Genomic DNA, 24,259 nt, shown 5'->3' with positions numbered 1-24,259 from the left:
AAACACAGATTTTTTTAAAATGTAGCACATTCATATTCATATGCTTAAATGGTGATTAAATTTCGCCGCCTCCATTAAAATTTCTGAAACACTGAACCAAAGGCTTTCACTGGTAAACTTGGATCCAAACATACCAGGAAAGAACTTTAAATGGAAGGGAAAAGAGCAGAAAACTTCACACTAAATATGAATAATACAGTAGAGGGAACAAATCTATGCTTCTTACTCTTTTTTGGATGTGAAAGAAAGAGATTATGACTCGAAATTTGAAAGATTATATAATATATAAGCACCAAGGACTCTGATATACAACTCCTTGAGCAACAGTAATCAATTATTTACTTTAGAGTAGACAAACATATAATCAGTGATCTATTTTCTGTCTGTTCAGGAAATCATCTTTAATGGCCGCATCATCTCGTTGTCTTCGTGATCCAAAATCTGCAATTCCGAAACAGAAGCCAATTATTAAAAATAGATCAACAATATTTTCAGTATTTAGGTTATACAGAAAGTGATGGGAATTTGAAATTGATAACTTACATGACAATGATAGACATAGCCTGGTTCAGCAGTGGCATTAAAGGGATAAGATTCGTTAGAATGGATGAAAGAAAATTTGACAAGAATTGTAGTCATGAATCCAGGGCGCATCTTGAACACATTCTTCCAAGTTCTTTCATTAGGAGGAGCAGCAAAGCTTCTGCCTTTGGCATACTTCTGTATATCGCACTTGACTGCATCATTTTTCTGGGTCATGCAATCACTGAACTCGTCCAGATTCAGAAGCTTTGTCTGCTTGATGACGACGAACAAACCTAAATGAATATGAAGGGGATGATTATCCTCTGTGAGATTGATTACATGCCATATTTCGCTGGTGCCCTGTTTTGGAGTCTCTGTAGCCGGAGCACTGTACGGCATACCGTTCATGAACAAATGAGTCGGCTCGCCTGTAGCGCTTTCATACTCGTACATGGCAATATAGCGTGTCTGCGCTATTTTCTCCTCCGCAGGCTTACTGTACCGTATCAGCCTTTTCGGTATATGGCTTGGATCCTTCGTCACTGCATTTTCAATGATGAATTTCATTATTTTGCTGTTGAGATCATCAACTGGATCCCCGGAAGGATAAGGATACACTGCACTGTTTGTGAGAATTGCTTCATTTGTGGTTGAATTGCTGAAATCGATGATAATGTCTGCAATTTCTGAGGGCGCAAGCAGCAAAAAATCCACGATCACAGGTCTATGCAAGTATGCAGAGTCTGAGCCTATTTGGATGATAGAAAGTCCATTATTTAACGCAAAATTGTAGAACCGAGCATTGCTGGCATTTATGATTCTGAAGCGGTATTTTCGTCTCTTGACCTTCAAGAAAGGCCAAGCCTTGCCGTTCACTATTATGGCATCTCCGAAGTACTCTGGCTGCAAGCAAACAAAACGTAAGACAAGACATCTTTCCGTTCATCGAAACAATCTTTCCAGACATTCAAGAAATCAAAAACCATTATTTATTGAATTTAATATTAATATTTTCCACAATGGCGGCAAATCTGAGAAGAAAATGAAAACTGGCCGTTGCATTGTAAAATGTGTCGCCAGATTTCACATGCAAAGAACCTTTCTGCTGTTAAGCATCTGATATCTCTTCCATTAAAGCATCTGATCTCTCTTCCATTAAAGGATTATTCGTATTCTTGCAGTGTCATAAAATGCATGCTGTGCTTACAATATAAAAAATATTAATACAGAGCACCGATTACTGTGTACTACTTACAGGCGAAGGAAAAGATCATGGAGCTGAAAGTTACCTGCCACTGGGGATGAATCGACGGGTTGTTGCCGGTGTTGTTCATGTAAAGAGATCCATCACGGGCGAAGCTCCGGTCGAAGACGACAAGATGACGGTCATATCGACGACCAGTGGGCAGGTTGAGATGCTTTTCCACATCGGGGTTGGAAACAACGTAAGCGCCAAGAAGTCCGGACAAGATATTAACTCTGGTAAGCCCCAAGGCATGGTCATGGTACCAAAGGTTACCTGGATGCTGAACATTACTGTAATGGTATGCAGGCTTCTTCCAGGCCGGGCCAGTCTGATTAAACCCTGCTGTAAACCAGCCGAGCGAGTTTCCGTCGCTCTCGGGCTCGTGAATTCCGCCGTGAAGATGCACAACTGTCGGGATTCCGCCATTTTTAGAAATGGCGCTCATAACGGAAGAGTCCCAGGGCAAAATATGCCGAGAAGGCAGGTGATTCTCCCATGTTACAAGCGTCTCTACGTCTTGCAGGGTTTCGATCGTAGGACCGGGCACCGTGGCACCAGCTTTCGATGTTCCATATGCGAACACGGTCGTGGCCGGAAGGTCTCTGTGAAATTTCTGTGAATAGAAAAGGAAGCAAAGATCTTTCAGAAGATCTGTAAAAACATATACAATTAGCTTTAATGAGGGATACAGTTTGAGGTATGTTTATTTACCCATTTTTTCTCGAACATGCCAATGCGAAGCTCCGCAGGCTTGAAATCTTGGCCCTGGGGAACGAATCCTTGGAGCCTGGGCATGTCCGGAAGCTCGTCCACAAACATCTTGAGAGACGAGGCTACCTGCAGTAGTTCGTCCTCAGTCACATTTCTCGCCCTGCTGCCTCCCAAAAAGGCACACAATAATAGCACAATATGCAGTTGCGCCACCTTCATCTTCATCGCCATGGCCCTGCAACCACAACACATTTACCCTCAAGCTCTGCACAGTTCCATTTAAAGAATCGTGTTCGGTTCCTCAATGAACAGAAAATTTGATGGGTTTAACCTATTGACTAATACAGCATTAATTGATATTTTCAATGGCGGAAACAGCGGAGTAAATGATTGCAAGGTCCGTCTTCCTCCAATGGCTGCTCTAAAAAATTTAACTATATTAATTCCCTAAAGCCTGCAGGTTAACCTTTGCTTGGTCAAGTTTGTGTAGACGGTATGTAAACAGCTAATTGACAGCGCATGTTCGTTGTTGAGAACTTAATACATTCCAGGTTTATATTTGTTTTTAATCTCTAAAAACTTCAGCATTACACATATATATAGAAAGAGTTATATTTATATTGATTTATTTATATTTCTCTAAAAATATGTAAGATAAAGATAGCATAAGGCCCTGTCAGGAATCAGGACTACGAGTACATGTTGGAAGAACTGGCACTCGGGAAAACTAAGCGCTACTTAGGGCTCTTCAAAGGATTAGACATTTCCACTTCAGGGCTGAATTAACTGATCTTTCTAAATATTCAAGGAAAAATGCCTGAATCTCAAAGTTTAGAAAAGCAATCCTCCCAAACTTTAGTTCAAGATTTATGTGACTACAGAACAATCGTCCTCACCAACTTTAGAGGACTGCTGTGCCTCAAAATATTTAGAAAAACAATTTTCCTTACAAATTCTTCAGGAAACATTTAAATCATAGAATATAATGATAGAAAAAGATATATACAGTCAAATCTAAAAGCTCAAATCACATCACATAAAATAGATTTCCTAAATTTTCTACCTGATTAATGTTTTACCTTTCAGTGCGATCTTTTGGCTTTTGAATCTTTACTGTGTTCCCAGCTCGTCCCTGTTTTTATAAAAGAATTTTGAACCCTTTTAAAACCTATATTTTATCAAAATAAGATCCAAAACATAAAATACAAAATAAAATTACATAATTCAATCCAAAAACACGCTCTGAACTGTGAAAAGATCATGACTTCAGTACTAAATCCTTCACTGCTAACCTAAACACCAAAACACCTGCAAATAAAACCTGAAATACCAAAATCTTACCCAAAAAAATCTGCAATTTTCAGGCCCTGAAAAAACACATCTCAGAAGACATTGTTCTGTGTGAGCATCTCCAATGCTTCACAAATTTATAAATAATAGAGCTAATTTATCCACATAGCAAGGACTTTGAGGTCAACCGGAGGGTCCCATGAACAGCCCTAGCGAGTACATAGGGTAAAAGCAAAATCAGACATCAACTCAGAAAAGCTTAACCATACAAAAATGACAAGTGGCAAGTCATTTATCCAGTGATTAAAGGGGCATCCTAAGCTGTAACCACGGGGAGGGTTTGAGAAGAACAGAAGCGAGCACGAGGAAACCACGCGAACAAGTTTTTCCACAAAAAACAGTGGAAATTCTATATACCAATAAAATTTATACACTTTCCAACGCCGCAAGCTCAGAACAAGCTAAACCGCTAAGCTAACAAACCTCAAAATTGTAGCGCTGATAAAGACGAGTGTGAATATGGGGAAAGAGTCCTCCAAACTTCATATGCCAAGTTTTCAACTGCAAATTCCGTAGCTGTAACAAAATTTTCTGTCAACAAAAAGAACAATATGTCTTTTTATATGCAATAAAATATAGTTGGCATTTCATGAATGGAGGGCGGCGCATATATTGTGAGAAGATTTGTGAGAGTTTATTCCAAATTTGAATTGAGTATTAAATGGTCGCACGTCGGCCATTTTATTCCAAATCATGATGGAAACATACTTTTCTTCGCTTTCAAGTTTGTCGAAGGGAACATTTGCTTTGGTTGTTTTATTTGACTAAGAAATATTCATTTAATTATCTCTGTCAATTTCTTTAAGTTTAGTTTATACTCACTTTACGGATATTTTCTTTTCTTTTCTTTTCAATTTCTTTAAGTTTAGTTTATATTCACTTTACCGATATATTTTCTTTTCTTTTCTTTTCAATTTCTTTAAGTTTAGTTTATATTCACTTTATGATATTTGTTTTATTTTTATTTTTTTTCAATTTTCTTAAGTTTACTTTATATTCACTTTTGGGATATTTGTTTTATGTTTTTTTTTTAATATTTTTATGGGCTGTTTTTTTTTATGGAGGTCGGACCTTGGATATAATTACATTTTACTTAAGTTTACTTAGGTACATGCATAACATTGTAGTTTGCAGACACTTAGGGAGATGTGCTCCATTGGGAGTGTGTATGTAGGAGAATTTCCACCTTTTATGGTGTGATTTTGTTATTACTCATATCCACTTATTGTGGAGTGATAATTCCAGCTTCGATGGGTGATCCACCTCATGTGGAATATTTTACTATTTCTCCTACCTACCCCTACCTACCCTTGCATCTCATTGAGCCACATGTCATCATTGTGTGCTCTCTTGTCTCTTAGCCTTGCCTTTATAAGCAAGCTCATCTACATTGTATGTAACAATTCTTGATGATCCAGTTGATCTCTTTTGTATCTTGATAGGAATACAATTTATTCTTGTCATTGTGCTATCTTATGGTCTCTTTGATCTTGGTTGCTTCAAGCATAATCTCACAGTTTTCCATTTTCAAGATTATTATAAATTTGATTTAAAGGTAATAGTTTTATTTTTTATAATTATTTAAATTTTAATTTAGTAATTCGATAGGTTATTTTAAAGAGAATGTTGTTTATAATTATGTTATTAATTATTAAAGTTTATTTATTTTATTAAAAAATATGGGTTAGGTATATAGAGATTGTAAAAATGGACAATAAAATTTATGTTTTCCTAATTACTATATTTTAATGTATATATTGTGTATTTAAAAAATTATAAACATAAACTACATTAAAATTTATACATTTAATTATTTTTTATCATTTTTAAATTTAAAACATTAATGTCATTTTTACATAATCTATGTTAAAATATTGTATTTTTTGGTTTTTCTTTATAAAAGCGTAATATAATTTATCTCATAGACCTCTAGTAAACACCTAAAATTGGCCACATCCTAATGATACCGCATAATCACCACATTACTAAATAATTAAATATTTTTATTAATAATTAATCAAACTAGTTTATCTCATTCATCCAAAACAAATAAATATATTCATTATCACTACTTAATTAAATAACTTTTATTATTTAATTAATTATTCTACTTAATCTATTTATTATAAAATACATATAATTCACTTTCTCCAATAGCCATAAATAATTCAACTAGTCACATGAGTCACTAGTATATAGAATATCAAACTAATAATACATCTTCAAATTTAGACTATTCACATTTTCAAATAAAAAAAATTATAAATTTTGTGTATGTTGAATTTTAAACCTATTTGTAAACCTTAATCAGCCCAACCATAAGCCTAGAATCTACATAACCATTCAACAACACTAATGAAATACTCAATCATGCATGCAAACAAATGAAATAAACAAAGTCATACCTTCACACACATGATAGGCTTGACTCCATTATTCTCCTATCCTCCAAGATCTTGTGAAAATGATTTCTTTACTCTCAACCTTAAGCACTAGCACAAGATGGCATAAAAGGAATAGAGTGTGCTTAATAATGGAAGATCTAGAAAGATTTTAGCATTATGTGAAAATATTCAAGCTATGGATGGATCAAAATGAAAGGAAAGAAGCTTATTTTATTGTAAGGAAAACAATCCTTAAACTATTTATCTCACAAATAAATAACTACTCACAATTACAAAAACATGAAAATGAAAGATAATATCTCAATGTACTCAATTAATGTCAATACATCTCACCATTAGGTAGTGCTTAATCCAGGTGTAAGCACATGTACAAGAGATAAAATATTAATTACATCATAGGCCCTCATACCCAAGTAATCATGCACCTCTGAGTGCCATCGACCGCATCTGTCACCCACAACTCGAGAGATGAGAACATGGCTCAAGTGCTTTTTTGCCCAACCATGAAGCATTTTACACTTCTCTGGAGTTCTTCCTGACATGAATAACCACTGACCCTATACGAAATGCCTAGCTACCTGGAAACAATAGGCATGAGGGAAACTTGGTGCAACTTGATATACCTACATGCATTTGTTTGTAATGAAATGTAATGTCCTACTATCAAGATATGACAAAGATACATATTAATAAAAATTTCTATGCTATTTCAATGAATACATAACTTTGGCCAAAGCACTTTAATATTTTGAGCAAGATCTTGAAAAGAGGGTCGGCCTTATCCGTTATTCCATATTCGACACCCATTCTCAAAAGTGTAAACTCATAACTCACAAAGAAAAAGAAAAAATCTCTCCTTAAAGGAAACACTCAAGCAAACATGTATTTTGCATAAATTCATTAAAAAACATGCATGTGATAGAGAGCTACCTCTCCTTTTGATGAGATTATAATCCTTTTTCCTATTGTGAATCATGCACAGTTTCTTAAAATGAATGCCTCATTTCATGCACAAGAGGATGAACTCAATTGTCTTTCTTTCATGCTTTAAAGAATCTACATGGTTGTATTCATTTATTCATTATAAGAATAGCTTAATTTATCCATCCCTATATACATATGTCAATCAAATCCATTAATACATGCACACTAATTTTTATACCTATTGAAAAGTTTTTCAACTATAGAGAAACAAAACCAGTATATGCCAAACAACATAAGTATTCACATGCATATATATGGTTATGTGTATATGTTTCACCTAAAATAAAAGAAAGTGTTCCACATATCTTTATGCTCTTATTTACAATAAATAATAATCCATTTTTTTTAGGCAAGTTTGGTTTATAAAATATAGCCACATAAATCTGAAAATAAATGATGTCTTTATGCTCTTATATACAATAAATAATCCTTTTTTTAAGCAAATTTGGTTTATAAAATATAGTAACATAAATCCGAAAATAAAAGTTTATGAGATTATTTTTCTATTCATTGTATATAATTGTAGATTTATAAGGAATTGTTTATTTCATTATCCTTCATAATGCTTGAAGCATCAAGGGTGCTTAGTTTATTTTATGCACACATTTATATATACTATTGTATATACATATGTGTAGTCACATAAATCCGTCCACTTAATTAAATGAATATTTACTGTTTATTTGATTTCAATAATCAGTTAATTAAATTAATATTTAAAAAAAATTTAATTTTTTTAAATAATGTCTGGTAAACTTTTTAATGTGACCGGCAACACTGGCATGACACACCCTTCGGCTCCACGTGAAATGCTTTTGACCTGGAGCTATGAACCGGTGAGGCCACAACCAGGGGACCTCATCCCCACACTTCACTTGTTCAAACCCACGAGCATAACAACCTAGCGAAGACACAAGGCCTACGAACACAATGGCCCAATAGGGGTTTGAGCCTTGGTGGCCGCTTCACCAATGAAGTGTTTTCACCGCGACACTACATGTTTGAAGACAATATTTAATTAATTCATCCTCAACCCCTTCTCCCATTAATTAAATAAATTATTCAATTTATTTAAATTAATTCATTAAGCCACACTGGAAATCAATTAAATGAATAAATCATGTTTATTTAATTTAACCCCCTTTCCTCTTTTAAATAAATAATTAAAACATTTATTTAAATCCCTGAACTACCCCCCTCCCCTCCCCCACTTGCATTCTCCTACAAATGTAAGTTGCAACCACAATTGAAATAAATAAATTCTATTTTCCTCACCCACCAAACCCACTTGCAATCCTAAATCCCCTTCTAGACTCTTCTAACCACTTTCTAAGTTCTTCTAACCACTCCTAATTAGCCTAATCCAATTTCCTAAATATTGTCACATTCCTAAGCAACTTGAAGTCACTTCTCAAAGCCTCCAAAGTCTTTGAAAAGCATTTAATGTTTTATGTGTTCAACAAGCTAACCCCCAAAGTCTTCCAAACCACTAATGGCTCTTACATGACTATTAATGACTCTTACATAACCATTTATGGTTAATTCTACTTGCCCACATGGTTAAAGACTTTCCCTTTAACTCAACCTCCATTTGACTCATAGGTCTCTTCAAGAATTTATTGCTTTGACCATGGTTATCATCATTAACTCTTGCACAAGAGTTTATCCATTGGATAAAGACATTATTTATTGGATAATGGATTTATTCATTCAACTCAACATTAACCTTACCTCCCAAGTTAACCTTCAAGTCATATCAAGCATTTAATGCTTCTTCCCTCTCCCCTCAACCCATCTCATGATGACATTTGTCATCCTAGGATTGGGTTGAAAGCCCTCACATGGATCATAAACCCATCAATCCTAATCCTTGTTGAGATTACTCAATCTCAACCATCCATTTCTCTATTTTTCCTATAAATAGAACCCATTCCTTCATAATCCAAATCCAGAAATCTTGCATGCATCTAAGTTATAGTGAATTTAGGAGAGCATTTTAGCATAATCTACATTTGTCTTTTTGGTTAAAATTAACAATAGCATTTAATTAACTCATATTTCTCTAGTTGTTAGCTTGCATTTGCATATTTTCACGATCATCTTTCAATCTTGAATCTCCATAAGACTTCCATAGCAGTGCACAATTGAGAGCTACACTCGTGTGGAACTTGGAGAGGAGAGGAACAAGAGAGAAGCAGCTATAAGCATGTTGGAGGGCATTTGGGGATGCTTTATTGCATTCCTTCATTTTGTTATGATTTCTATTAGATGTTTGATATCTCTCTTGATATACTTGCTTAGGATAGTGATTTCCTTTGTCTTTCGTTTCTAATTTAAGACTAACATCATTAACATTTGATATTGTGTTTTTTTGTGTCCCCTGACATATCCTTTTTGCAGAGCATCAATATGTATATACTTAAATTTGGAAAAATAAAAAACTAATGATTCTTTACCCTTAAATTTTAGTTTTCTTATTTCAAACAATATTTCCTCTCCAAAATGAAAAAAAAATTGAGAAATAGAGAAACAAAAGGATAACTTAACTTCTTACTGATTTGATATTTGTTGGAAGAGTGCCCGAAAGTGATGTTTCAGCTCCTTCAAAAAATCCCCAAACAACTAGTAAATAAATCTCCAAAGATGAAAAACTGATACTCTCAATAAAACCCTTCAAGAATGCCTAAATCTCTAATGTAAATAAACTCTAAAGAAAGTTGGTCAAACATAATACTGATGTAAAATCCCCAATCTAACCTTCTAAACCCAATTAAAACTCTATCTAAATAATGGTTCTGTTATGCAAAAGAAATTTGATATTTTGTGTATTTTCATGCCCAAAATCTACACTCCTTTCGTTTTATAAAGATATGAAACTCTAATAAAAAACCTCCCAAAAGAAATATTGGTTGGATGTATGCATGGGAGTTGATTTCTCATAAAGAAAGTGTTGATTCTATTTATTCTTTCACACCTCAAGTGCTTCTCACACTTAAAATGTTATTCTCTCACACTTAAAATACTACTCTTCACACTTGAATTGTTGTTCACACTCAAAATACTTTTCTTCACATTTTAACTGTTGCTCACACAAAAAATATTGATTCTTCATACTTAAAATGTTGCTCATGCACCAACCAAAAACAAAATTCTAAAACTTTCATATGATACCATAAAAAAAAAATACTTACTTTTTTACAATAAATAAAAATTCCATATATTTAGTTGTATTCCACTACAATTTTTTTCTTTTGCTGAATTTAATCTTGCAAATCTCATGCTTTGTATTCATTCACTTTTAAAAAAACATGTCTTTATAGGATCAATGAGAACTTTTTTTATCCAAGTCAATTTTCTTTGACATGTTAGAATTAAACTAACTTAAAAGAAAAATATGAAGGCATCGAATTACTAGGCTATCCTTTATTAGTTCCTGCCTGGAGGAAATTATAGCGGAGGTTGTCTTCACTAACCCGTGATTAATCTGATTAGAAGCAACCAATGAGAAATTGCTTTGTTTCTACAGTTTTGTTTGTATTTATTTTAAAGGTATCTTCAAACACTAAAAGATGCATGTTTTTTAAACCTAAAATTTTTTGAATTTATTTTTCCCTCGTTCGATTGAACTAAAGTTGACAGGAACAGATTGTCAGAAAAATAATGTGAATTGCGATAAGAGAGAACGCACATTCTACAATGCCATGTCAGAGGCTTGTGCAATGGATGAGGGAGTAGAACTTGAGATAACCTAGGTGTTCTGTTTTGAAATATGTGGCATTGCAGAAGCTGGTGTAGAATACAGATAAGATGTGGTGTTCACGAATTAACATGTTGGCATGTCTGCATGCAGACACTAATACATTTGGACTAGATTTCCAACTGAGGTTTCTGACGGAGAAGGTATATTGTGGCCAAATTTGATTTTTTTTGAAAAAATACCCGCATTCATCATAATTCCGATGGCAATTTCCCATTTGGTTTCAATGAAGAAGGCATTAGCAATGAGAATTTTCTTTTTTTCAAAAAAGTGCTCAAGTTCATCGTAATTTCGACGACAACGACCATTACTTAAAAAAAAGAAGAGGGGAATTCATTTGTGCATTGCAATCCTGTGTAGGCGTCTGTGGCGACTTCAACCCCCAAGAACATCAAACCCGCGTTGAAGGCATTTGTGGCATTGCTTACAATCTCGTGCAGGAGGTAGATTCAAAATTGCCCTAGTTTTTAATTTCATGTTGCAAAAAATATGCATGTGGTGGTTAATTGCCCTAGTTTAATCTCGTAAAACCATAGAACTGTGATTGAGGAGTGAGCATTCAGTTTTATAGCAACAATCCCTTCCTCTCGTATACGCGTGTGTTGATTGTTCACATGAGATCACATCTCTTTGCGGCATCGTATCAAATAATTCACGAGCCTTGTCCATGTTTCCACATTTTGCATTCATGTCAAGCAGGGCATTTGCAAGTACAACACCTAACAAAATTCCTCTATCCGTTATGCTTTGATGGATGTCCATACCCTGTTCCAAAGCTCCCATTTTTGCACAGGCAGGGAGGATGCTGGCAAAGGTTGTGGAATTTGGCTTTATGCCTTCCAATTTCATTTGCTTGAAAGTGTCTAAAGCCTTTTTGACAAATCCATTTTGTGCATATCCTGCAATCGTTGCAGTCCACGAGACAACATTTCTTTCAGGCATTCTATCAAATAGTTCACGTGCCTTGTCTATGCTTCCACATTTTGCATACATGTCTACCAGGGCAGTTGCAACTACAACATCTGACAAAATTCATCTATCCTTTATGCTTCGATGAATGTCCACACCCTGTTCCAAATCTCCTATTTTGGCACAGGCAGGGAGGATAGTAGCAATGGTCATGGAATTTGGCTTTACACCTGTCGATTGCATTTGCTTGAAAGTTTCTAAAGCCTTCTCAACAAATCTATTTTGTACATATCTAGAAATCATTGCAGTCTAGGAAACCACATTTATTTGAGGCAATCCGTCAAACAATTCACGTGCCTTGTCTATGCTTCCACATTTTGCATACATGCTAACAGAGCAGTTGCAACTACATTTGACAAAATTCCTCTATCTTTAATGCTTTGATGGATGTCCATACCCAGTTCCAAAGCTCCCATTTTGGCACAGGCTGGGAGTACGCTGGAAAACGTAACTAAAGAAATGCAATGATCAGCTCCAAAGACATCAAACCACTACTAACAAAACACGAGAGTCTAAAATATGATAGGGAATAGTGTGAGCTGTCCTGAAATAAAATATTTTATTTTCAATTTCAACTAAAACATAATTACTCAGCCATTTAATGTTATTAATAAGTGTTTAATTTATGAAAGAGATAAATGGTTGGCCACAAGTACATGAGTTACTAAATGCACACAAATAAGTGAATTTGATATTCAAAACTATCTACAATGAATTCAATTCTTGTCCATTAGTCATTTATGTTTGCAATAAGCATCTTTCTTTGTTTTTCTTAATCTTTATTCATAGTTATGTGCATATTTCACATTCTATAATTAGGATATCAATTGCTATGGCTGAACACTAACATGATGTTTGTGTTGTAGTATAGATGCGTGGAAACATAATTATGGGATTGTTATATTATAGAGATCATAAATCTAGATATTACATATTAGTTATAGCTCTTCTTGGATTGAGTCTAAAGTTGACATACAATCATAAAGCCATTATTAGCAGATCTATCCATTTCTAGTAAAGACAATTGAGAAAGTCATTTTGATATTGAGAGTTTCTTATCTGTTTACCTATTGATCATTATTAAGCCATAATATTTAGGTCTATTTATCTCTCTTGCAAAACCTTTGTAAGTGTCCTAGATTGTCCCTACTACTCACTCTTCAATGAAATAGTGGAGTTCTAAAGATTTGTTGCACAAGATGATGTTGAACGTATCAACAAGGCTAGCATGGAAGGCATGTTCAAGCTTCCACTTGTACAACTTACAACAAATGATTTGTTGATAGAAGAAATTCTTGAAATAGGGATACAATCGAAAGACAAGTAAGTACATACAAACCTCCTCAGTTGAAAGTAAAATCTGTGTATAAAAAGAGTACATTGAATCCCAATCCATAAACACCATAGAGATACCGATGGAGACTTAATTGGATGTATCATGCTGCACCAAAGTTGTTAGAGTATGCTAAGCTAGTACATAATGTTTCGTAAAGCCACATTAGTATTTTACCTAGATCATTATCTACCAAAACTAACTATAGTAATCCTTTTGAGGATTCATTTCATGGTGCTAGATCTTCAATTAGTTCTACTTCTTGTTGGATAAAAGAACAGTTATTTCTTGAGGTAGATGAATATCCCATCAACAAAGGACAAGTCCCTTTCTAGAATATAACAAATTCTACTCCAACAAAAGATCATGGGGGTTTCACTAGAGATATTGAATAAGAGATATACTTCTACTGTTGCATTAAAAGCATTGGCATGTTCTTCATTTATTGATGTAAACTCTCTGTGATGCCACCACAACCAACAAAGGTGTAAAAATTTGTTTGCAATTCATGGATTTTTAGGATTGTCCTTTGAGAAAACAGAATTAAAGTATGGAAGCAGGATCTGCTAGCTCCCGAGGGAATCTTGATGAAAAATAATTGTAAAATATTTGGGTGAGCTTATATGCAAAAACTCATGCTTCCTGATGGGTTTATGTACATAAATAAGCACGAACTAAGTGGTAAAGGGGCTTCTGGAAACAAGAGGGACAGAGAGGCAGTGGAAGTGAAAAATTATGGTGTTGTGTCTGCTCCATCTTAGAATGGGAATGGTGAAGGTGTTGTAAGAGGAGCTAAGAAGGGTGTTGGAATAAGTGGGGGTGTTTACATTCCCCCATTTAAGATGGCTCAAATGATGAAAGATGTGGAAGACAAGAGCAGTATGGAATATTGACGCATGACATGGGATGCCCTTCAGAAGAGTATCAATGGGTTTGTAAATAAGGTAAATGCATCTAACATCAAGAACATCATTCCATAGTTGTTTGTAGAGAATCTCATCCGTGGGAGGGGTCTATTTTGTAGGTCTTGTATGAAATCCCAAATGGCATCCCTTGGATTTATAGATGTTTTTGCTACGTTGGTAGCTATGGTAAATACAAAATTTCTTGAAGTTGGCAATCTGCTTTTGCGAAGAATTATTTTGCAGCTTAAGAGGGCATACAAATGCAATGACAAGCACATGTTGATAGCAGTAGCCAAATTCATAGCTCATTTAGTGAATCAATAAGTTGCACATGAGATCATTGCCTTGGAACTTCTCACCCTTTTACTAGAGAACCCCACAGATGATAGTGTAGAGGTTGTTGTTGGGTTCGTGAAAGAATGTGGTTCTTTGTTGCAAGACATTTCACCTAAAGGTCTCTATGGGATTTTTGAAAGATTTAGAGGTATTCTCCATGAGGGGGAAATTGACAAACAAGTACAGTTTTTAATTGAAGGCCTTTTTGCAATTCGCAAAGCTAAGTTCGAGGGTCATCCAGTTGTGCATCCAAATCAGTTAACACATGAAGTTTTCCTAGAAGATGAACTTGATCAAGAAGTTGGTTTGGATGTTTTCAAGCCAGATCTTGATTTCTTAGAGCATGAGGCAACCTATGAAAAATTGAAGAAAGATATCCTTGGAGATGCTTCTTCAGATGAAGAAGAAGGGGAGAATGATTCAGGTGATGATTCAAATGATGATGATGATGATGATGAAGAGGAAGGTGAGGAAGCACTGAGAATACAGGATGAGATGGAGACAAACTTGGTCAATTTAAGACGTACAATTTATTTGACAATCATGTCAAGTGTTGATTTTGAGGAAGCTGGTCATAAGCTACTAAATATCAAGCTTGAACCTGGTCAAGAGAGAACATACCTTCATTATTATGGTCTTCTTGGGAAAATATTCTATATGATCAATAAAATTTATGAGGAATTTTTTTATAAGTGTTTTGTACAACAGTATTCTATGATACACAGACTAGAAACAAATAAACTGTGTAATGTTGCAAAGTTTTTTGCCCACTTACTTGGCACAGATGCTCTTCCATGGCATTGTCTTTCTTATATGAGTCTGACAGATGAAGATACTACTTCCTCTTCCCGTATATTTATAAAGATTCTCTTGCAGGAGCTAGCAGAGAAGCTTGGTATATTGTTGCTTAATGAAAGGTTGAACGATCCAACAATGCAGGAGTCTTTTGATTCAATTTCTCCAAAGGACAATCCCAAAAATTTACGGTTTACTATCAATTTCTTTACTTCTATTGGTCTTGGTGGTATCACTAAGAGTTTACGTGATTATTTGAAGAATATACCAAGGCATGTAATGCAATAGCAAAATTTTATTCCTGAGTCAAATGAATCTACCTCTAATGACGATTCTTCTAGTTCATCAGGTTCATCAGATTCTGATACATCAGACTCAGATTCTGAGAGTGAAACTGACAGTGAGAGTAGTAAGGAGTCACCAAGAAAGATATAAAATTCAAAGCATGACAATGAGTATGAAAAAACAAGAAGAAAGAAAAGGGCGAGGGCATCTGACTCAGAGGATGGAAGTGACAGTGAAAAAATCAAAAGGAAAAAGAAAAGGAATTAAAAATCTTTCTAGTCAGTTATTCAAGGCTCCAGTAGACACCGTTTTCCTGAACTGTGACAAACAAAAGAATCACTCCCAAGTGCTTTGGTTTTATAACAAATGATTATAAGATGCTACAATGTTGTCTTATGTATTTTAATAGCCACGGGTTTTAGATTTTTGTACTTGACAGGTAATGGATAAACAGTGTTAGGAGGAGAAAATATTGAAGGCCAAGTGCAGATTGTGATAATACTAGATCAATGAATCTTGTTATTTATTGAGTATTTCTTGTTTTCCATGTTGTGTGATGTACCATAAGCAAACTAGAAATATAAATTCAATAAGATTCTTTGTTCAATGATGATAATTTCTATTTTCTTGCCTGTGAAGAAAGACCATGTCAGACAATATCAACGAACAACAAAATAAGGAGACAATTGCTAGATTGTGGTCTAACTTGAAAAGAAAAGGTGATGGAAAATGTTTTTGTCCGTGCAAAATTTGTAAGGGGTTAAAGACTAGAATACTTCTAATCAAAACAACAAAGAAACATTATAGGCTGCATGGTCACATTGAAGGTGGACATGATTATCATCCACTGGTAAGTGTTTCATTATATCGTTTTGACAATTTATATACATAATAAATCACGTGATGATGAGATCATGATCATGGTTTATTTATGTTTATCAATTTTATATAGGTCGAGCACCCCAGAGCACATGGTATGGATCAACACAACCCTAAGAATATGGTTTTCGAAGTGGACAAACATGGAGATGTGAATATCGAAGCTGGAGATAATGATCCCATGGAAGATGATGATCATGAGCCAGAAAACACAATTGAAGATGATGGTACAAATACATTGATCCATGACTCATTTAGTACTCGCGCGGCTGATCATGATGATGAAGATGACCTTGATGTTTTTCATGATGTCCCTCTACTTGAGAAGGCATCTGAGGCCCTTTACGAAGGCTCGCAGGCAACTCTTCTCTCCGTTGTATTGTTGTTGGTGAACTTGAATGTTATGAATGGTTTATCCAACATAACAATGTCATGTATGTTAAGGTATATCATATATGTCATAATAAACTATGAATCATGTTGTACCATTAATATTCTTTATTATAACAAATTACATTTTTTTGTTGTAGATTGATAGGTGATTTTTTGTTACCACCATCAAATATTCTACCTTGCTCATACCGAGAATTATCTGTTGTTATGAAAGATATTGGAATGGAGTATCAAGCAATAGATACTTGTCCCAATGATCATATTATATATCACAAACAAAATGAATTTCGAACTGAATGCCCTAAATGTCATATCAGTAGATATCAAACAGATCAAATAACAAAAAGGGTTCCTCGCAAGGTTCTTCGCTATATTCCCATTATTCCACATATGCAATGACTATTCAAGTGCACTAGCTTGGCACAATTTATGGATTACCATGCACACAATAGAAGTTGAGATGACATCATTCGAATGCCTACAGATGGTTCAGCATTTATGGACATAGAGGAAAAGTGGCCACACTTTAAAGAAGAACCTCGTAATCTCAGGCTTTCATTGGCAGCGAACGGTGTCAATCCATTTGGAGAGATGAGATTTGTTTACTTAGTTGGCCTGTTTTTGTTATCAACAATAACATTCCTCCATGGATGTCAATAAAGAGGGAGCACATAATGTTGGCAATGATTGTTCCAGGTATTTTATCATTTAAATATACTCATCTAAATTTATTTATTAATATTGCAGTAAAATGGTCATAATAATTATGTAATTTTTTTGTTCATTCGATTAGGTAAGTACCAAGTTAAAGATATGAATGTATATATCGAGCCTCTTATCGATGAGTTGCTGGAGTTATGGAATGGTGTCACTATGTATGACATCTCTAGACCAACAGGACAAAGACAATTTCAATTCCGTGGGATGCTTCTATGAACAATACACGATGCCCCGGGGCTAACACATTTTTGTGGTATGTTATAGTGTTTAAGTTGTGCATGAACATTATAATTCAAAAAATTATCATATTTAATCCAATTATATATTATCTTGTAGGTCTTCAAACAAAGGGAAAATTTGCATGTCCTGTTTGTGTTCCAAAGATGAAATCTCGTCATTCAAAAAGTTTAGGAAAGCAGGTGTTTGATGAGTATAGGCACTTTCTCCACAAAAATCATAAGTATCAAAATATTGAAAAACATCTTTTCAATGGGAAAGAAGAGAATACATCAAAGCCACGAAGAATGACACCTCACCCATGGAAGTTGGAATATAATAGAATTAATCGTCAAGGTAATGCCATTTCATCTATTGGTTTGTCATAAAACATCTTTTCTATTTTATTTTGTTTACTGATGATGTGATTGATGATCATGAAGTTCGTGAAGGCATAAATGACCACCTTCCTAAGGGACTAAAAATTTATCCCCGACAATTTAGTAGGTTGCCCTACTATGAGCAGTTACAAATTGTTCATTTGTTTGATAGTATGCATATTGGAAAGAATATAATAGAGACGGTATGGAAAATATTGGATGGAAGGCGTGACAAAGAAAAAATTATCAAAATATGTAGTGACATTCAAGATTCCAATCATGCAATGATAAATGTCATTCAATCAAATAGCCATGGAGACCAGATTAATATAAGTGAGCTTCCTTGGTTATTAACGGACCAGCAAAGCAATGCTATAAAAGAAGTCATATGAAAAATTTGATTTCCCATAGGATTTGCTGCGAACATAAACAATCTCATATCAAAGAAAAGTGAATTTGGGCCAGGGATGAAAATGCATGATTGGCATACCTTCATTAAGGTAATTCATGTTCTTGTGTTTTTAGTATGTATTTAAGTACTACGCATACGTGTACTTTTCATTATGTTACAAAAAAATGAAAAGATAATTTTATAATTGTTGTAGTACGTTCTACCTCTATCTCTCCCAGACGACTTCGACAATAATGTCAAGAAAGTCATATATGATCTTGGAAAATACATGAGGTAAGTAGTGATATTTCTTTAGTTCGTTGTATAGATATTATATTTGCGATTCGTTTTACTTGTTATGTAATATATATTTTTGCGTCTTGAATACCTTGTAGGTGGTTGTCATGTAAAGAAATCCATAAAGATGATATAAAATATTGGAAGAGAAAAATTCCTCATTTAATGTGTGAAATGCAAAAGTGTCTACCTCCATCTTTTTTCAATGCACAAGAACACTACCTCATACACCAAGTTGAGGAGATTGAATTGTGTGGACCTGTACACACTAGGTCAATGTGGATGGTTGAGAGGCACTTGAAATTTTTGAAGGCTTTGGTTCGACAAAGAGCACATCCTGAGGGTTCTATGGTGGAGGGATATATGGTATACCATACTATTGTGTACATTTCTGAATATCTTCCTAAGTTTACAGCAAAGATCCACATGGATCGCATTTGGGATCCCAACACTATTAACAAATTCGAAGGGGAGTACTTGACAGGGAAAGGTAGATTGAGGAAAGTGAGAGGTAATTATAAGATATGATTGTAGTTAATTAATTCTTAATCTTCAATATAAATGAAATTGTAAGACGTCTATTTATTTTTTGTACAACTGGTCGAGAGTGGGATGCACTACATTTGTATATTGCAAACAATCTTGATTGGATGACGGTATGGATTGAACATTGTCAACATTTTGGATGCATGTTAGCATGGGAAGGTGTGGCTTCATTGGTTAAAGAAGCACATCGTAATGGAGATTCCAATGTTACGCAAAGGGAATTTGATTTAGCATATGGTTTAAGAGATAAACAGGTACGTATAAATTTATTAATCACCCATATGTTTATCAACTCACAATGCAATAAATTTTATATGTTTGACATATCGTAGGTCAAACACCACAATGCTATGTGCTGCAATGGTCATAAATTTCGCATAAAAAAGTTGGATGACACAAAGAAAACTTGTGATTTTGGCATCACTGCAGTCTTTGAGGTGACAAATATTTCATCGAGAAATGACATTCATCCTCAACAATCTCAAAATCGATACTATGGCATTTTGGATGATATACTTGAGTGTGACTTTAATTCCTTCAAATTAGTTTTGTTCATCGTCAAATGGTACGGGCTACGATTGAATAAAAATGATCCTGATAGAACTGTTATTGAACATGATAATGGTTTTATAATGCTAAATACAAGGTCATTTGAACCAGTTGGGGATGAGCCCTATGTTCTTCCAAGCCAGTGTGAGCAAGTATTTTACTCAGAGGTTCCACATAAACCGGGTTGGTCATTTGTTGTAGACATGATCCAAGAGGAAGGCCGATAACGTATAATGTGATGGAAGAAGAAGATGCCAAAGAAGAAGATACTGAAGAAGTAGAAGATGAAGTGGATGATGATCACGATCGACAGTTTCTCAATGACGATGAAGAAGAACAAGAAGAACAAGAAGAAGAAGAAGAAGATGATGATGATGATGATGATGATGATGATGATGATGATGATGATGATGATGATGATGATGATGATGATGATGATGATGATGATGATGGCGATGGTGATGGTGATGGCGATGGTGATGGCGATGGTGATGATGGTGATGATGATGGCGAAGATGTTGATGATGATGATGATGATGATGACGACGATGACAACGATGACGACGACAATGATGACGACGACGACGACGACGACGACGACGACGACGACGACGACGACGACGACGACGACGACGACGACGACGACGACGACGACGACGACGACGACGACGACGACGACGACGACGACGACGACGACGACGACGACGACGACGACGACGACGACGACGACGACGACGACGATGATGATGATGATGATGATGATGATGATGATGATGATGATGATGATGATGTTGGCGATGATGACCATGATGATGATGATGATGATGTTGGCGATGATGACCTTGATGTTCATGATGATGAAGAATGAAATGTATGAGGTATGTGATTAGTATATTATCTATTTAATATTGACTTCTTGATAGAATTTTTTTTACATAATTAATTCATTATGCACCTTTTAATATGGAGATGGAGATAGGGAGAGTGACTATTTATGTGACAATTTTTAAACTGTGTTTATTTATGGAAATTGGATTGTTTATTAGCTATGTGATGGATGTTGATTTAAAATACATATGTGATGGATCACATGTTTATGATGATGCATGTGACATTTTTTGAACTTTGTGTTTATTTATAGAACGTGGATTGTTTATTAACTATGTGATGGATGGTGATTTATGATACATATGTGATGGATTACATGCTTATGATGACACATGATATGTGATGCTAATTGTGATGCTCAATTACATATATGATGACACATCATGTGATGCTTCTGATGCTTATGATACATATGTATTTATTGTTTATCAACTTACAAATGTAGTAATGCTTATGATGCTCAATTGATGGTGTTGATTTCAGGTATAGTCCCTGTGTGATGTTGTCACCCTTGGTGGGAACAGGTCATTGACTACAAACATCGTCAACCATTTAGTTGAGGATCCTGCATAATCTACATAAAGTAAAGGTAAGGAATTAAAAAAATTACAATGATTTTGATGACAACATCTTTTTATTATTTAATACTCTTTTTGTCTACAAAGTTCATGTTGTTCATTTTGTGTACTATGTAATTTTTAGCTAACATAAGATAATTGAATTACATTGTACAAGACCCTGAACCCCTTTGACGAGGATCCTGCACAGTCTCATGGATGGATAGGTATAACTAGTCAATACACCCTATAGAAACAGTTTATTTTTTTAAAATTACTTGGAAAACAAACTTCCTCAGTTTTTCAAACCTCGACATTAGCAGAAAATATAATACAATTATCAACGCTTGAGGCCCTGGTTGGACTTATTCCAATTTTCATCCCAAAATCAACTTTAGGGCTGACTTCTTCATCAACATTATCCTCATTTGCAAAATTTATCTCTCATTTCATGGAGTGCAGGTACCCCCAAATAGATATTTGTCAGATCTGTCTTCGTCGAGTGAGAAAAATACAGCAATAGAAAATGAAAGTGACACATGTAGTAGGTCTACAATAGGGAGATCAACAAGAGGTCAAAAGATTAGAAGAAAATTCAATAAACGCATGAAATTTTTCATTGCTCAAGGGGGTTCATGTTCTTATGATGATGAGACCAAAGGCGACATTGAGGTGCCACTGAGGTACGGACATCTACAGAAACAATGGTTGCCCAAGGAACTTCCTCCAATAAACACCGATTTTTGTGTTAACGATAGGATATATCGCATAGCACCTTCGTCGTTACATGGCTTAGGATTATTTTCCATGGACGGCATAAAGGTCTGTTCCAATAGAGTTGCAGAATTAATGGATTTTGTTGGACCTTGTTACAATTACAAACATTGGATGTAGATTGTTGAATATAAAAAAAGTATGCGTAGGTATGCACTGTCAGCAAATTATATACAACAGAAAGATAATGATCAAAGTAAATGAGTGGTTGTATACATTGATGGTTGGCCAAAAGAAACAGGGAATATTGTAGGTTTTATAAATAGTACACAACCTGGGTCAACTAATAAACAACCCAATTGCATATTTGAGGCACGCGAGGGAAATCGTGTATTTGTATGTGCGATAAAATCAATAAGTGCAGGTGAAGAGCTTCTAATCGATTACAGTTTGAATCGTATAGATACAAACAAAGTTAATATCATGGGGGTGGTACATACTATATACCATTTAAATTACAACCTCCAATTAATGAATCCAATATGCCATTTTATTATGAAGTTTTTTTGCTAAGTCTATTGGTTTAATTTTGCTAACGTTTTTTATATTTTTTCTTTGTCACAAGTCGACATGGATCCATCACATATCGCAGACAGAGATGTAGCTTGTGACACTTCTACCGAGCAAGTAAAACTCATTTTAATTGTACAAATTAGATAGAAGCAAACAGTTACATTATTATGTTCTTTTTTTTAGTGATTTATACTAATTTTTTAATTGTTAATTATATTCTTGACACAGACGGATGTTCGGGGAAAGGGAAAGGGAGTTGCAGTACTTGAGCACCTTTCTAGGGATGTGGAATCATTAGGGTTAAGCGATAATGACCCTAAAGATCCCACAGACCTTATGAAATTATTTAAAATGCCTCTTATAAAAAATAGAAAAGAGATTGTTGATTTGGCAGTCGTGCATCCTATCATTGATGAGATACGAGAGAGGGTGGAATTATTGCTTCGGACAGCAAAAAAATTGCAAGTAAGCAGTAATGAAAGCTTTAATTATAACAAAAGTTCAATAATGGTTTATATTTTATTCTCTTTTATGTCATTAACTAAAATATGTACGTATTGTTTTTACAGCAATTTATTCGCCCTCATCAAAGTCATTCCCACGATCAGGGTGTTACAGGATCTTCAGGTGATGACAATTTTCTTGTATTATCACTTGCTTGGCTTATCACTCTGAGTACCCAAAACACATCATACTTGATACTGTCAATTTTCAAAATAAAGGTTCATCCTTGTTTACAATTGTTGCACTTTTCATATATTTAATGTTTGATATATTTAATGTATTATTCTTTAGGTGTTATCAATGTTACTGTGCAAATGTCGTCGTCGCCTCATCAGAGGTTACCCTCACCTGTATTGCTGACTGCAATGTCAGCAACACGTAGCATGTAGACATCCTCTAGTACACGTCATATTGGCCCGCCCACTATTGGTAGATCCCTCTTTTGCTCTATCTTCTATCATGTATTTATTTCCCTTCAAGCGTTCTTTCTTGAATTCTAATGCCATTTCATAGTGGATTCATTTTTTGCAGGAGGAGTTGCACATGAGGATGTGCCAAAGGCGACTACTATAGATAACATACCATCATTTCCTGAATCTTCTCATATTGCTAGTACGGGAACGTTGCAGGCCACATTGGTGGTGAGCGACAAAGAAATGATTCCCTTAAAGATACAAAAGGTTCCAGGTACTTTAAAATTATTATTATATATACTCTAATTGTAATTTACTTTATGATCACTCATTTTGGACTAATGATCCCATGAATTTTTTGCAGGTAATGATATTTTCTATAAACATCTTAGTGACATTGCATTGCAGATATTTGGGCCCACCATACGTAAAAGGTGGTACAACATATCTGAACTAACCCTAATCCACTTTTGATTTCATATCATTGCTAGAATAGTTTTCCTTTGATCCATTTCTTGAATTGCAATAAATGTAGCTTCACTTCATTTCTGAATCTAATAAGTTTGTTTTTGCTTTAAAAGGTGGAATGACCAAGAAAAAAGGTTAAAAGATGAATTGACAAACCAAATGGTTGAGTA

At 34.8% G+C, this 24,259-nt stretch overlaps 1 protein-coding gene across 5 annotated transcripts; it reads right to left on the bottom strand.

The window, feature by feature from the left end:
• Window positions 1-49: 49 nt before the first annotated feature.
• LOC131070741 (multicopper oxidase LPR1) lies at window positions 50-6,264 on the bottom strand. Of its 5 annotated transcripts, XM_058006360.2 has the most exons (7): window positions 4,256-4,405; window positions 3,824-3,981; window positions 3,562-3,614; window positions 2,483-2,717; window positions 1,815-2,384; window positions 544-1,428; window positions 50-441 (listed from the first exon to the last, which is right to left on the bottom strand). In XM_058006360.2, the coding sequence occupies exons 4-7, from the start codon at window positions 2,711-2,713 to the stop codon at window positions 388-390; spliced, it is 1,740 nt and encodes a 579-aa protein (XP_057862343.1). In that variant the 5' UTR covers window positions 2,714-2,717; window positions 3,562-3,614; window positions 3,824-3,981; window positions 4,256-4,405; the 3' UTR covers window positions 50-387. The 5 variants fall into 5 exon arrangements, with proteins under 5 accessions (XP_057862343.1, XP_057862341.1, XP_057862340.1 ...); XM_058006358.2 differs by lacking the exons at window positions 3,824-3,981; window positions 4,256-4,405 and adding an exon at window positions 6,238-6,264; XM_058006357.2 differs by lacking the exon at window positions 3,824-3,981 and having other exon boundaries at window positions 4,256-4,444.
• Window positions 6,265-24,259: the final 17,995 nt, after the last annotated feature.

Source organism: Cryptomeria japonica, chromosome 2 (genome assembly GCF_030272615.1).
Source record: "Cryptomeria japonica chromosome 2, Sugi_1.0, whole genome shotgun sequence".
Lineage (NCBI taxonomy): Eukaryota > Viridiplantae > Streptophyta > Pinopsida > Cupressales > Cupressaceae > Cryptomeria > Cryptomeria japonica.
This window is presented reverse-complemented; position numbering and strand designations above follow the sequence as displayed.